Below are 14,562 nucleotides of genomic sequence, written 5' to 3' on the forward strand. Positions count from 1 at the left end.
TTAGTTATTTTCGTTTATAAACTATTGTTAAGGGTAATATTGTCTTTGCACGGTCAACTAACGGTCAATGTTAAACTTAACTGACGGTAGGGGATTTTTTACAAATAAATCAATTATCGCCATCTACTTACAACAAGCCCAAACTTCAGGGGAGTTTTTTAAAAATTACCCAGTATTTTTAAGTAGCCACGTGTCCTCATTTATTAATATAAGAAGAGAGTAGTAATTACCAATCGAAGTCCACCAAGTGCCGTTTGGCCCGTTTTAGATTTCGATTGAAATTCTATAAGGAAACTTACTTTTGTAAATTTTGATAACCATAGTATTTGATAAATTTTTTTTAAACGGCTTATTTCCTCAATACTTTATTATTTTGGCATCAGTTTCTAAAAATAGGTGGGAGTTTTTTTTTTTTTTTTTGGTAAGCAATTTATTATACACATCATCATATTATTTAAATTTCTATTATAACTTAACTAGTTTAACAAAAGGCCAATAATGTATTACTTTTCCATAGGCGCTAATATATAAATAAAAAGCTATTTAAACTTCTATCTATTTTAATCATTACAAAATAAAACATCACTTTTAGAATAAAATTTATCAGGTATACATACTCTCCTTTTCAAACTCATAAAAACTACACTAACACAATTTATCAAAAATCAAAATACTCTTTTGATCGGTAATTTATTTTATTATTTTATCAGTCACTACAATCTCAAGTCAATACTTATCTCAATTTGATTGTTTCACTAGTCATTACATTGACACTTAATGTATTTGGTATGATTCCATTTGGTTTTGGTGGTTGTAAGTACCTTTCATGAAATCCTAGGCTAGGGTTGGGATAAATTTCTGACTTCAAAAGAACTAAGTGAAAACGATTGTTAACAAATTCAATAGTGCTATTGACCAAAATGATTGGTTTAAAATGATTATCTCGTCTCCATTTCCTTATTTGGTTTCTGTTTTCTATGCAATTGCTCAGTTTTGTGAAACATTTTTTGAAAGGCATGCACGATTAAAATTCAAAGAATAATCTACTCGTTTTCCAGTTCGTCGGGTTCAAACTTCATACACAAATTAAAATAAAAGAGAAAGACACACTATTTATAAACAAGGGTAAATTTTAAAAACCTCCCCTGAGATTTGGGCTTGTTGTAAGTAGATGACGATAATTTATTTATTTGTAAAAAACCTCCTACCGTCAGTTAACTTTAACATTGACCGTTAGTTGACTGTGTAAAGACAATATTACCCTTAACAACAGTTTGTAAACGGAAATAACTAAAAAAAAAATTAAAATTATTGGCGCGAAAAGCACAAACCTTATTTTTTGACAATTTTATCCTTGTCAATTCCAAAGATTTACAATATCATAGGTAAAGATTATAACTATTTCATTTTTTAAGTTTTTAATTTTATCTTGTTTGTAGGAACTTTAAAAAAATATCAATAATTTAAAGAGGATTTTTCAAATTTTTAATTTTATCCTTTTTATAGGAACTTTAAGAAAATATCAATAATTTAAAAAGGGTAAAATAGCAAAAAATTTTAATTTTTTTTTTAGTTATTTCCGTCTACAAACTGTTGTTAAGGGTAATATTGTCTTTGCACAGTCAACAAATGGTCAACGTTAAAATTAACTGATGGTAGGGGATTTTTTACAAATAAATAAATTCTCGCCATCTACTTGCAACAAGCCCAAACCTCAGGGAGGTTTTTAAAAATTAACCTTATAAACAATTTGGTTTCAAATGACCTGGTTCTTTCCTTATCTGGCTAATCCATAATCATATGGGTCGGGTTTGAATGAATATAGTGGAGCCAGTAACACCCAATGCTGTTAAAAGGGCTCTAAGGCTTTGCTCGTTTCTGCAAAGCTCATCAAAGCTTGCCTTTCACATGTCTGTCAAATTTCATTTTGATCTTCTTCTCTTTTCCCTATGGAGCAATGTAGACAGAATCAAACACAACCACAATACGACACAAATGGTTACAAGAACAGTTTCCTGGCAAAATTATATGCATAGATAGTCAAGTTCTTGCATTGAGTTCAAAGTAGCACAAAATTGTCACCAACTACAAGCAAACGAAGCATTTAAGCAAAAGAATGGCCATGATGGATGTTACTACCTCAGTTAGTATGAAACTCACAGGCAAAAAGGTGCATTCTGTGAGCTTAGCGAGCTGTCACTAAAAACATTGTATGGTAATTCAGAAGGAAGGGATCACAGTGCAAAATTGGGAATAATAGAAACTACAGATGTGGTTTCTTTCACCCTGCCTTTCAAATTGAGTTCAATTTCACAATGATATTAGTTTCTAAGATGTTTTCAGAAGCATGGTAGGAGGTTTAAAACAGAATAAAATTAAAGTTTCAAGAAATTTACCCAAAAAAAAGAGTTGGAAGTTAAAACTTAAAATTTCTATCAAAGAGGAAATACCAGGACATGCATTCTTTAAAATCTCTTCTTTAAACCAAAATTTTCCATTTACAAAACACTTTAAGAATGCTACCTTCACTAGGTAGCGACGGTCAGTAGGAACCAATGTGAAAAAATTGTCGGTGAGCAGCAAAGTATAGCTGATATAGAATACAGTACATGATTACTGCATCATAGCCACATCTAAAAAACACGATAAGTAATATCCAACCGACCATCAAATATTTATAACAGCAAATTTCTGTGTGTAAGAGAGAGCAATCAAACAAGAAAAAGACACAGCATCCACAAAAGAAATATTTATTGAGCTCTACTAGGTTAAGCATTGTCCACAAAAACAGCAATAGTATACTACTAATTCAAGTGTCAAGAGTCGATGAACAGAAAAAATCACTCAAGGTATGTCACTTCATTTTCGCCTCTGTAAATAGAACATGGCGATTCACTCGCGGGTCATATTTTCGGAACTCGAGCTTCTCCAAGACTTTCTTAGCACTCTTCCTCTTGACATAGAAAAATCCAGTCCCAGCAGCTGAGACAAGCCGCACGAACATGAAAGTCTTCTTCTTGTCCCCCATTCTTCAATTCACACCCGAAAAGACCAATCAAAATTGGAACTAACAGATACTTCTAGGAAATAAAACAATGTTCAAAACAAAAAATCTTCATAGATTACTGGAATTATATATTTAACATGTAAACAGAAAAATATATTTCCCACAAGTCAGTTCTAACCAGAGTCTAAATTCATTTGCAAAAGATATTATCACAAAAATTACTAATCTAAATACGCAACAAAATCATGCCGCAATAACAAAGATAACTGATTAGACATAAGTTTAGAATTATCAAATCAATAAGCCAAGAACATCTCAAGTGCAAATTAAAAAATAAAAAAATAAAACTGAAACATGACCAAATCTAGCTTCAGTTATCCACAAAGCATTAAAAAAATACACATGAACAAAAAAATGAATGTAATAAAAAAAAAATTGAATGGATTCCTTGTTTGATTAACTTACAGTTAGAATAGGCAGCGGCGAGTAGAAAAGATTGAAAAGAGAAACCTAAACAACGACTGAGACTGAGAGAAAGGAGAACTATTTTAGGTTTATCTGTGTAAAACAAACAATATTAGAAAGGGGGAACAAAATTTGACTTTTTCACAAAATATAAAAAGTTTTCCCGTTCATATCAAATAGGTCAAGTAACCATTTTAAAGTTACCAAAATACCCTTACGATATTAAACTTTTGACTCTTGGAGAGTTAAGTTAAAAGCACGTCTATCCATTCTAAACCTTTCCTTAGCGGTAAATTTAAACAATTTTAAGTTTATTATTGTTTTGATGCACTCAATTTTAGGTCAATAAGAATAATAAGGTTAAAAGTTGCAGGATATGCATAATAATTGCAAAAGATTACTTGAACTGGGAAAAAAATTTTAAAAAGTACAGGAACTAAGTAAAAAAATTAATTTACTTTTAAAGGTGCCGTGCCACAGATGAAATGCCCACTTACTTCTGAAAATAAATCTAGGAAGTTACTAAATTTTCGCAATGTTCTCGGGTAATGGTGATCCCTTCTAGTGATTGTATACCAACTTGAACTTTGTAAAACTGTAAACAGTGAATGGTAAAACCAGAAAATTAAAACTAAGAAAAATTAATAAATACCGGAATTAATAGTAAACCCAGATTAAAGGCCAAAACAAGGGACAAAAAGAAATCAAGAGAGAAAAGCAGTTAAATATATGTAATTTTGCTGCTGTAAGAAAGATCCAAGTCTGGACATCTATGCATGAAAATCTGTTTTAGTGACATAACTCAGCTTACATGCTGACATGCTGTTTACGAACTTTGGTATCTAGAACTAACACAGAAGATTCAATCATCGTAAAAGATCTAACAAAAAATCATACATGCAATGCAAAAATTATTCAGTACAATTACAAATAGATAATATACAAATTCCTCCAACTAACTGAAAATGTCGTAGGATTATAAACGACGGCAGCGATTTCCTTGATAAGAGCATTTCCGTCATCTTAAGACTTGAGTTGTTAATTGTTAACTGGATGGCAATGACTATGAGGGACTTGTTTGCTTAAAGGAATAAAATATGTACTTTATTTAAATGAACAAAAAAAACCTTAAAATTATTTTTTTTTAATTTTGAATTGGCGTACGTTAGTGTACTGGCTCACTTTAGCAACCAGCTGAGCTGACAGTACCCTAAAGTAAATTCATCTCCTACTTCTTTGAGTCTCACAGCTCGTTCTCGGTGGAGAGAAAGCTCTTATCAAAGAAATCGACAAAAGGTTCATCTGAAAGTAAATAATTATTCGATCCATTTTTATTTGCCCAAAAATAGTAATCATTATCTCCTTAATTTCTTAGAAAATGTAGAATTTTGTGAAATCGTAGGATTAAATTTAGGTTAAAATGACTTTTTTTTAAAGATAATTCATCGAATTATTTTCTTTTTTTGTCGTTTCATGAGGAACCAAACATCATGTGAATCAATCGAAGTTTGAATTTTTTTCTTATTTTTTTGAAGATAATCGATTGGAGATGGCAACCGCTGTGGACCCTAGCGGTGATCCGATCCCGTCATCGGCAGTGCTAACGGCGTCGTCTAAGCACATCGGATTGAGATGCCAACATGAAAATGTCGAGTTTTTGAAATGCAAGCAGAAGGATCCCAATCCCGAAAAATGCCTCGATAAAGGTCGCCAAGTCACTCGCTGCGTCCTTGGCTTGTAAGTCTTTTTTTTTTGTTTTTTTTCATGTCACTGAAATTGTGTTTAACGGCTGATGAATTGACCAAGCTGAAAAGGAATTGAATTATTATGCGTCTCATTTTTTTAAAGGGAAAAATGTGGATTTTGGGAAGCATAAACATTGGAAATGTGTTTTTGTAAGGCTGTTTTTGACGGCATGTAATCTGATTAGGGATCTTTTGTATATTTTATGACTTGATGGAGTTGCATTAGAGTATTTTGTGATGAAACCACCAAGAGATTAGTATGTTAAGCTTTCCAATTCAATTTGCTTAAGGTTCGTTATTTGGTTGAACTTTGCTGTTACTTCTTGCCACTTCTAGCGCTTCAAAGTTCTAAATAAGTTTGAGCTGAAACTGTCGGTATGTTTTGGACATTATCTCGTTGGGATTACCTACCATCATTCCTATTCACTCCCTGACATTATCTCGTTATTTGGTTGAATTAGGAACCTTACAAATAATGAGAACAACTTGCTGACTTGAAGCAACAGGTATAGGATTTGTGTCATTAGAAAATTAGGGAACTCACTCCCTTCAAGATAGAACTGGGATCTTGTCATTTGCACCTTACTCTTTCTTCATAAGTCATACATTGTCCCCCAAGTTGCCGCACTTGCTTTTCCCCTTTTTTGCTAATGGTAGGTTACATGTTGCATATGATGATAATTTAATGTCTTCCCGGTCGGGAGTTTTCTTACATTTAATCCCTACTTTGAGTTTCCCTCATGTCTTGTATATTGATGTATTATTCCTCTCTGTTCTTTAATCATCCATCATGGCTTCTCTCTATTCTAACAAATATTCTAAGTATCATGATTCTCCAATCCGTGAATGATTTACAATAATAATTTAATGACCAGCTTGTTTCCTGACACTGTTGGAACTTCATAATTTGTGGGTGACACTAAGAAATGATTTTTTATGTAATTCTTGAGAGGAAAATTTTTAATAGAAGCTTACACAAAATGTATAGGAAGGTCTACAATAACCAGAGTATTTATGGTTGGTTGATTTCTATTTTCTAAATTGACAAATATTTGGCACTGCAGGCTAAAAGATCTTCATCAAAAGTGCACGAAGGAGATGGATGAATATGTTGGTTGCTTGTATTACCATACAAATGAGTTTGATTTTTGTCGCAAAGAGCAGCAAGCATTTGAGAAAACATGCCCTCTGAACTGATTGGCAAATGATACCTGTAACTTGATGCCCAGAATAAGTTAGGACACTTTGCAGTGAGCAAATACTATTCTTGCAAACATTTGTTTATGGAATTTCCCTTTCACTTTGAGTTATTCCCCTTTTGTACGGTTAAGATCACCCACTGGAAATGTTTTTGATTGAAAAGACAATTCTACTTGATGAATGCATCCTTCACCATTGGAATGTCTGTTAAGATCACCCACTGAATATTAATTATGTATTGAACGGAAGATCTGTTTTTCATGCCCACAAAGGAAAGTTGGTTAAGGCGGCAGCAGCACTATGCTGTGTCGGGTCCTGTTCTTGTCAGGCAATGTGAGTTTGAACATCCTTCATTTTCAAAGGGTAATGATACATGCATCTTTCTTTCTCCTTTTTTGTTTTCCCGTAAATGTTAGCTTGATACTTAAGTGTGATACCTTGGTTCTTTGTTCTATTGGGCAGAAAACACGCAAATAATGCTAGGCCAAGCAACCTCATTCACTAGTTCTCTCGTTCTTGGGTAAAAACATTTAAATGAAAATATTAGTTGACACTCTGTGATAAACAATCACACCCTGAAGTTGGAATACAGAAATGAGGGTTGAGTGGATTTATTACTAGCAGTTGTTTTAATTTGTAAATACCAAAATTCTGCTAATTATGTGAATATTAGTTTTCGCAATGCTCAGGCAGCATCAGGCCTGATAAAGGCTTGTAATGGTAGTAATTATGCAATCAAATATCGCACCTCTTTCCGCACGGACGGCTTGGTTAGCGTGTTCCAAATACTATGAAAGATGCATCCGAATTTTCACAGAAGCCTATCTTTAGACCAGTTTTCAAATAAAGTGGACCAAAATCGCACTCACCAGATAGTTATATTTTTCAATCATCAGATTTGAAGTATGTGGTTGCCTCCAAAACATTTTATTTGGCCTTCATTTGGTCTTGGCCAATTTCCTTGTTAATCTACAAGTTTAATAAATCCAGATAAACAGGATTCTATCAAAAGAAATTTGATGAAAGAAAATTTCACCACGAAACAGACTCTACACTGAGGAAATATCTCCAATAAGCTATTACAAACACCATTTGACTAGCTATATTAGAATATAAAAGTATAAACATGCAAAAGGTGTACCAACATCAGTAATACAAGTCATTAAGTCATTTACCAACATTCTTAACATACCCATCTCGCTAAACTAATTCTTATACTCTTATGACAGCATTATAGGCGTAGCAGCTTCCCACAGGAACAAAAGCTTCAACATCCATCAGCGAGTACTGCATGAAAAGACAAAATAAAAATCATTTTGCTGCCACATATAACCAACACAACAAAAAGATGCATGCAAAAGAAATTCATCAGTTGGATATTACACTATAACCAATCCAAAAACTTCAGCTGCCAAGTTCAATTCCTGTTTTCAAATAAGTTGCTGATTGTACTACAAACTAGAAAATTAAGTCAAGAACACAAGTTAATAAATTTTCTTACAGAGTATCACAATGGCGAGAACCAAAATCAACCAATCCGCAATTGACAACAATTAGCAATTTAACTTTCATCTATTTGGAGCTATAAATCAACAACACTTGTGTTCTGGGACCAGATTACCTTAACTGGGACAGACATGAGTAATTCCACATGATTTAACCAGTGCATATTGTGTGTTTCAAGCCTATTCAGATATCAACGTAGGATAAGAAGTTTCATTTCTGCATTATCTGTTTGCAATGCTCCAGTAACTTTTTGCTCACACTGTAAATAAATGCACTATATCTCTCATCTTTGTAAAATAAGAACCTGAGACCTAACTCCACCCTGCCATTCAGCAACAAAAACTAAAACCTAAAGGCTTCATTCAACTTTGACTTAGCCACCCAAGGAACCATTATCTCCATGGAAATTCTCCAAACTCTGTGGATCTCAAAACTATTTTATGAGCCAAAACCCCCATTATGACCCAATGAAGTAAAAGTGATTAGTAACCCCAAAGTGGGAAGTAGATATTGTTTAAACTGTAAAGAAGATTAACATATCCATTAAATCAAAAATAGAAACCAAGAGAAGTAACTACCTGTAAGATCGCGAACGAGACCTGGAAGGACTGCGGCTGTTACCCCTAGGACTCCTTGACATGCTGGGTTCATAACCCCTCTCATCATGTGGACTCCGACGACCATTCTCCATTGGACTAGGATACCTCTCGTTTGACCTGTAGTCCCTCTCATCGCGTGGGGAAAGGGATCGTGAGATAGATCTAGATTGCCTAGGAGAACGATTATCATCCCTTGCCCTACGATCCCTATCTCAGCAGCAAGACAGTTAATCCAATAAGAAATCTTCACTCAAAAATAAATAAATAAATAAATAAGTGATTCTTAAAATAAAGACAAAAATAATATAAAAAACAAACTAACAAATTAGCACATAGGACAAGAAGATATATATCCAACGAATACGGTATACAAACTATATGCATTTCTAGTTCTCACAAAATAAAGTCTCGCCATCCTCAGTAAGCATTGTAAAACTTCCAAAATAAAGCAAATTCAAAACAAACCAGATCATCAAAATTGAAAAAATATTATCTTTTAATTGACTTGAGGGAGAAAAAAATCTACTTACACCCTCATTCAAATCTTATTGATCAAAACACGACCTTTACCTTTTCCAATGTTTCTGAACAAAAATATGATACGTGGATCCAGACATTGAAAGTTAGGCTCTAAAATGTTGTACTGATTGATCAGCATCGGACAACTTCATGGCTCTCTTTGCCCCAACTTTCTAAAACCTCAATTTATCTTTTTCTTGGACAAAGCCATCATATCTCTACCGGTAAAACTTTGAATAGCTTTCCACTTTGAAGATGATTTCTTTCTTTGGCCAACTATAAGCTTTATTTTCTTTCTTAACTGGATAGTATATGCAAAACAAGATATCAAACTTAACAAGTTTTTATTGAAAAATTACTTGGTGAAGAAAGAAAAAAAAAAGGTATCCTCACGATACTAGTTATCTCTCACACGAAGTTTAGCTATCCAATTCATTCAGTGTAGTAACCCTCACAAACCAGATGTCACACAATAAGAGATCCAATTCCACTGAATAGCTGGTGAAGGTGAGACTATGGATAATACATATTGAGAAGCTTTGATAGAAAGATAAGCATGTTGTTTGACTTTATGATCTCTCTCTTTAATCTCTATAAATCTGAAGTCTTTAAAAGTCCCCCTTTTCACTTTACTATCTGCATCAACAAGGCCACCAGCAGATATCATTCATATTCATCGCAACACATTACATGATCTCTAAGGAAAACAAAAAGCCTCTATGCATTAGCATTCAAACAGTCTGAACAAAGTAAGGTCTTCATGTGAAAGGCTTGAAATAAGTTAATACAACCAAATTAGCATCACAAAACCTGTCAGATTCCTCGAACTTCCAATAAAAAAAATTAGAATTTGCATGTTTTGAACCAAACAAAATTTTTCATTGCCAATTTCAGAGGTTGAACAAGCGTTTCACATGAACTAATTATACAATTTATGCTTTCTTTGCACCAAGCTAAAGCAATATTATACAAATAAAAATAAACAAACAAAAAGAATCCCACAAATCAGCAATTAAAGGCTACCTGTATTATCCTTTTTTTTTGGGGGGGGGGGGGGGGGGGGGGGGGGGGGGATTTTTTTTTTTTTAAAAAATTTTAAAAAAATCTCCACCCCCACATTAATGAAGAAACAAACTGAAATTCTTCATATTCAGACAGATGAAATGTACCTTGAGACACGCACTGGTGAAGGTGAGCGGGAGTAAGCTGGAATTCAAAAAGAGAAAAAATAATTTAGCATAATTCTACAGTGGTAAGCCTAGTTGATTTGCAGAAGTAGTTTCGTTATAATAAACAGCTTCAGATGAGTGCAACCCCACAACTTGAACATGATCATGCCAGAAAGTTCTAATAAACAGAAGAATAAATTAAACTGACAATGATAACGGCGTCTTGGAGATCTTGGTGGAGTCCTCCTAGAGCTTCCTCCATATCGACCACTTTACAAGAATTAAAAAAAAAAAGTTAATAACTATCTGAATACATGATGAAATCAAAATCTAATTTTTAAGAGGTCCAAAATAACCAAATGGCATACAAAAAAGGGAAAAAAAAACATCTATTATTCATAATACCTTACGCGGGCACTCGTACGCATCTCTTGAGGAGTTTTCCTATTCTCCTCAGCGAAGACAATTTTTATCTCTCGTCCACCAATAAGTGAATGGTTGAGTCGTTGCTTAGCTTCAGCCGCATCTTCAGCATAACGGAACTTCACGAATCCAAAGCCCCGTGGCTCCCTGCAAACCCAAATAATACCAATGCAAAATCAAGAATTCATATACAATATATGTAAGAGACTAAACTAATTTCAACTTTTGTTAAAGAAAGCATACCCAGTGTAGTAATTTTTAGGAAGATACACATCCTTTACCGGACCATACCGCTCAAATGCAACCCTAAGTTCCTCCGTCCTGCACAACATAATGTAAATAATCCTTAGTTATTTTATCAATCATAATATAAAATTGAGAGTAATATTATATCTTAATTTTCTTATTTCTACATTATATTATACTTATCAAACCTCACATAATTTTATTGTTTTTTTGTTTTTAATAGAAAATATTACCTAAAAAACAATATATAAATAAGAAAAAGGATATTAGCGGAGGAGAAAAATTATAAATAAATAAATTAATAAATAAAATTCAAGCTTTGAGTTGAGAGAGTCACGTCACCTAGCGTCAAGAGGGAGGTTGCGAACGAGCAAGCCCGAGGGAGCAGGAGACCGTCGGTCTCCGTAAGACCTGCGAGGCTCATCGTCGTATCGCTTTCTGCCACGTATCCGAGGACTCCTGCTCCGTCGGCGAGGACTGTAGCTCCGGCTCCTGTATCTCGCCATAGCCTTTGATTTGTTAGTATAGACTAGAGGAAGAAGATTTTAAAACCCTAACCCTAATTGCAGAGAGATTTCGAAAGTTTTGGAGGGAGAGATGAAATTAGAGATCTAGTTTTAGTTTATATGCACCAGCGCAGCGCACTCTCCCTGAGTACTTAATTAAAGGCGTGTTTGGCTGTTGGGAACTTGGGTTGGTTTAAAGTTTAAACTTCGTTCTTCTTTTTTTTTTAACACAGTTGGATAAAGTGCTCTTCCTTGCCTCGTGCCACCATAATTTCATGGTGGCTCCAAAATATGTATGTATGTGTATATATAAATATGTGTGCGTGTGTGTGTATACGTGTATTATTGAAAGAAATCTCACTTGATTCTTATTTACAATAATTTTTATTTTCAAAGTGTTAGTATTATGGCTTCGGCTAAATTACATTTAAAATATTTCATGTGAGAAAAATACATCTCGATTGCCAATTATTTGGTTATTATTTTAATCAATGAATGTTATATTGCATTTATGATTAGCTAACTTGATTTAAAGTGTTTGAAGATCAAGATGTTATTAGGGATTGAAAAAAAAAATGTAAGTCATTATGTACATTGAGTCCTGATATCATGTTTCACTTATTTATTGAATGATAAATTTTATAATTTATAAAATTATTTAACCATCATCCAATAAATGAATGTCATATCCATTAGGATTTAGGACTCAAGTTATTTTTTTTTATGAGACTACTGCTCATGGTATTTATAATTATACAATTATTATGATAAGTTTACATCAAATCTCATATAGCGCTGCCCAAATTTTTAAAAATATCATTAACAAAAATACTATTATCAAAAGAGACCCTTGCTTTCGTCTTTTGTCCTATTTTTATTATTTTCTTTATAGCAATTTTTATAATAGATTTCGATTTTTAGAATATAATGACGATTAGAATGAGTGATTGATGGATGAATAAAAAAATACTATTGGTATGGGATCAGAAAATGTGCAAAGATCATTCATAGTTAGTCATCTCATTCCATTATATTGACAATTTCAAAAAAATGTTCGTACTAAGTATAATGGCAGTCGGGCAAGTATGCCCCCATCATCTAGCGGTTTAGGACATCTCTCTTTCAAGGAAGGCAATGGGGATTCGACTTCCCCTGGGGATAGGGTACTACAAAAGGAAGTTGATCGTGAATTATAAATAAGCCTAGACTTTATTCTTCCTGGGTCGATGCCCCAGCAGTTAATAGGAACGTACTATAAATTCATTGGCAATATGTCTACGCTGGTTTAAATCCAGCTCGGCCCAATAATTCACTGATCCACCAGGAAATGATATAACCCCCTTTGTTTTCCAGAAATGCAAAATACAAAAGACCCAAGAATATAAAGAGTCAAATTCTCCTATAAATCCTTACCGTTATTTAATTGTTTTGTTTGCTCCATTTATTTGTTCCCATAAATTATGATCTTGCTAATAATGATCTAGATTCATATCCGGGTCAAGAAATCGAAAAGCATAAAATATAATGAAAAGAATAAAGTAGTGTAAAAAAATACTTTTTTTTTTCATTGGGGACATTGAAAAATGAATTATCAATCGATTTGGCAATAACGAAAGGAATCCGTGCCGCTCTAACGAAAGTGTATATCCTTGTGTATATTAATATATCACTTACGTCTCTGTTCCAACGCCGATTTTTATCTAAATATAAATTAAATGGTTTGAATGAAATCATAAAAATAGGTATTTGGTACATTTTACCACCCCCGAATTGTAGTTCAATTGGTCAGAGCACCGCCCTATCAATGGGGAAGTTGTGGGTTCAAGCCCCGTCAATCCCGACAGATCCAAATCCAATAAAAAAAAATATCAATATATCTCGCCGTTTCTGTTAAACTTGGGCAAAATAAAATGGTAGAATTTCATGCCTACTGCTCTCCTTTTCTCTTTTTTCGTTTTCATTTCGATTTCTCATCAACTAGTACCGATTGATGAGGAAGAGATGTGTGAATTGCTACAATTATTGGTTTTGGTAGCATCATATTCAAGATTCAAGAGCTACCGTAGGGGTCTGTTTTTTTTACTCCCCCCCCCCCTCCCCCATTTGTGTATGGAATGAAATTGAGTACCATATTGTTCCCCGGAAGCGTATACACAATTGAATTTAATATCATTATTTTGATAAAATACTTTTAAGATTAAGATTCAAAGTATATTCTTCTCTACTTTATAGTTTGGCTAACTTAAATTACTAGTTTGAATTTAAAAAAAAAAATATCTCATTCAAATTTAACACCGAACTTTTGAGGGATACGTTCCAGTACTAATCTAAGGGAGGGGGATGATGTTCTTAATAAAATAAAATAAAGATCAAGCAATGAGCCAGCCCCTCATGAGGAGGGAATGAATAATCTTCCAATAAATGAATGTCATATCGTGTTGGGACTTAAGTTGGTATTTTTTTTAATGAGATTATTGCTTATGATGTTTACAATTGTACAATTATTAAGATAAGTTTATATCAAATAGCAATGTCCAAATTTTAACATTCACTCAAGGTTTGATGAATAAATTTTAAATCAAACCCCACAATGCATCTGTGGGGATTCGAATTCTTCACACTTGTGAGAGAGTGACTGCCGAGTGGTTAACTTGGTACTTAAATATTAAGAGGTTAATACTAAGTTACATGCATGTAACTTACAAATCTCTCACATGAATAATGAGTGGGCGTGCATGTAACTTAGGGGGGTCCATATTAAGATGCTTAGCATTACTCTAAAACTAATCACTTTAATACAAATTTAAACATTTGTTACAACTTTAAAATTAATTCCGTCACAATATACTAATTTTTATTTTCTTTCCCAACCGATGTAGGATAATAGTATTTTGATAAATCAACATTTATTACAAACTAATTAACAAAACTTCTATTATAGCAGCGAATTACACACCCCAATTATCCGTTTGGGGTAATCTACATAAACTACAAATGATTTTAAATATCGATCCCTACACATGTCGAAAATATTTCGTTTAAAATCTTAGAAAGTGTTTCGTTTTACTCTTTTTTTCTCTCAACAGAGAAAAAAAACAAACTTTTTTAGGGGCACTTTTTAGTATTGCATAAATATAAAAAGTTACTTTATACTGGAAAAGCATCGCAGATCCGAGA

At 33.3% G+C, this 14,562-nt stretch overlaps 3 protein-coding genes across 8 annotated transcripts; 1 reads left to right on the top strand and 2 right to left on the bottom strand.

Moving 5' to 3' along the window:
* Window positions 1-2,713: 2,713 nt before the first annotated feature.
* LOC112097247 (50S ribosomal protein L33) lies at window positions 2,714-3,607 on the bottom strand. 3 transcript variants are annotated; one of them, XM_024182209.1, is made up of 2 exons: window positions 3,473-3,607; window positions 2,714-3,029 (listed from the first exon to the last, which is right to left on the bottom strand). In XM_024182209.1, exon 2 carries the CDS (start codon window positions 3,026-3,028, stop codon window positions 2,855-2,857), a length of 174 nt encoding a protein of 57 aa, XP_024037977.1. In that variant the 5' UTR covers window position 3,029; window positions 3,473-3,607; the 3' UTR covers window positions 2,714-2,854. The 3 variants fall into 3 exon arrangements, with proteins under 3 accessions (XP_024037977.1, XP_024037973.1, XP_024037972.1); XM_024182205.1 differs by having other exon boundaries at window positions 2,714-3,077; XM_024182204.1 differs by having other exon boundaries at window positions 2,714-3,080.
* A 1,074-nt stretch (window positions 3,608-4,681) lies between these two features.
* On the top strand, window positions 4,682-6,744 carry LOC18032351 (NADH dehydrogenase [ubiquinone] 1 alpha subcomplex subunit 8-B). Of its 2 annotated transcripts, none has more exons than XM_024182213.1 (3): window positions 4,682-4,780; window positions 5,008-5,209; window positions 6,282-6,744. In XM_024182213.1, exons 2-3 carry the CDS (start codon window positions 5,022-5,024, stop codon window positions 6,412-6,414), a joined length of 321 nt encoding a protein of 106 aa, XP_024037981.1. In that variant the 5' UTR covers window positions 4,682-4,780; window positions 5,008-5,021; the 3' UTR covers window positions 6,415-6,744. The 2 variants fall into 2 exon arrangements, with proteins under 2 accessions (XP_024037981.1, XP_024037982.1); XM_024182214.1 differs by having other exon boundaries at window positions 4,688-4,768.
* A 750-nt stretch (window positions 6,745-7,494) lies between these two features.
* LOC18032350 (serine/arginine-rich SC35-like splicing factor SCL28) lies at window positions 7,495-11,659 on the bottom strand. Of its 3 annotated transcripts, none has more exons than XM_024182218.1 (8): window positions 11,222-11,659; window positions 10,877-10,954; window positions 10,616-10,780; window positions 10,419-10,480; window positions 10,211-10,247; window positions 8,502-8,729; window positions 8,039-8,341; window positions 7,495-7,704 (listed from the first exon to the last, which is right to left on the bottom strand). In XM_024182218.1, the coding sequence occupies exons 1-7, from the start codon at window positions 11,383-11,385 to the stop codon at window positions 8,266-8,268; spliced, it is 810 nt and encodes a 269-aa protein (XP_024037986.1). In that variant the 5' UTR covers window positions 11,386-11,659; the 3' UTR covers window positions 7,495-7,704; window positions 8,039-8,265. The 3 variants fall into 3 exon arrangements, with proteins under 3 accessions (XP_024037986.1, XP_024037984.1, XP_006419708.1); XM_024182216.1 differs by having other exon boundaries at window positions 8,039-8,356; XM_006419645.2 differs by lacking the exon at window positions 8,039-8,341.
* Window positions 11,660-14,562: the final 2,903 nt, after the last annotated feature.

Source organism: Citrus clementina, unplaced genomic scaffold (genome assembly GCF_000493195.1).
Source record: "Citrus clementina cultivar Clemenules unplaced genomic scaffold, Citrus_clementina_v1.0 scaffold_9, whole genome shotgun sequence".
NCBI lineage: Eukaryota > Viridiplantae > Streptophyta > Magnoliopsida > Sapindales > Rutaceae > Citrus > Citrus x clementina.

Coding starts and splice junctions, on each gene's coding strand:
- LOC112097247 (XM_024182209.1), bottom strand. CDS start 3,028: ATGGGGGACAAGAAGAAGACTTTCATGTTCGTGCGGCTTGTCTCAGCT.
- LOC18032351 (XM_024182213.1), top strand. CDS start 5,022: ATGGCAACCGCTGTGGACCCTAGCGGTGATCCGATCCCGTCATCGGCA. Junction 5,210..6,281: donor ACTCGCTGCGTCCTTGGCTT/GTAAGTCTTTTT, acceptor TTGGCACTGCAG/GCTAAAAGATCTTCATCAAA.
- LOC18032350 (XM_024182216.1), bottom strand. CDS start 11,385: ATGGCGAGATACAGGAGCCGGAGCTACAGTCCTCGCCGACGGAGCAGG. Junction 10,781..10,876: donor CCTAAAAATTACTACACTGG/GTATGCTTTCTT, acceptor TTGGGTTTGCAG/GGAGCCACGGGGCTTTGGAT. Junction 8,357..8,501: donor TCTCGTTCGCGATCTTACAG/GTAGTTACTTCT, acceptor CTCATAAAATAG/TTTTGAGATCCACAGAGTTT.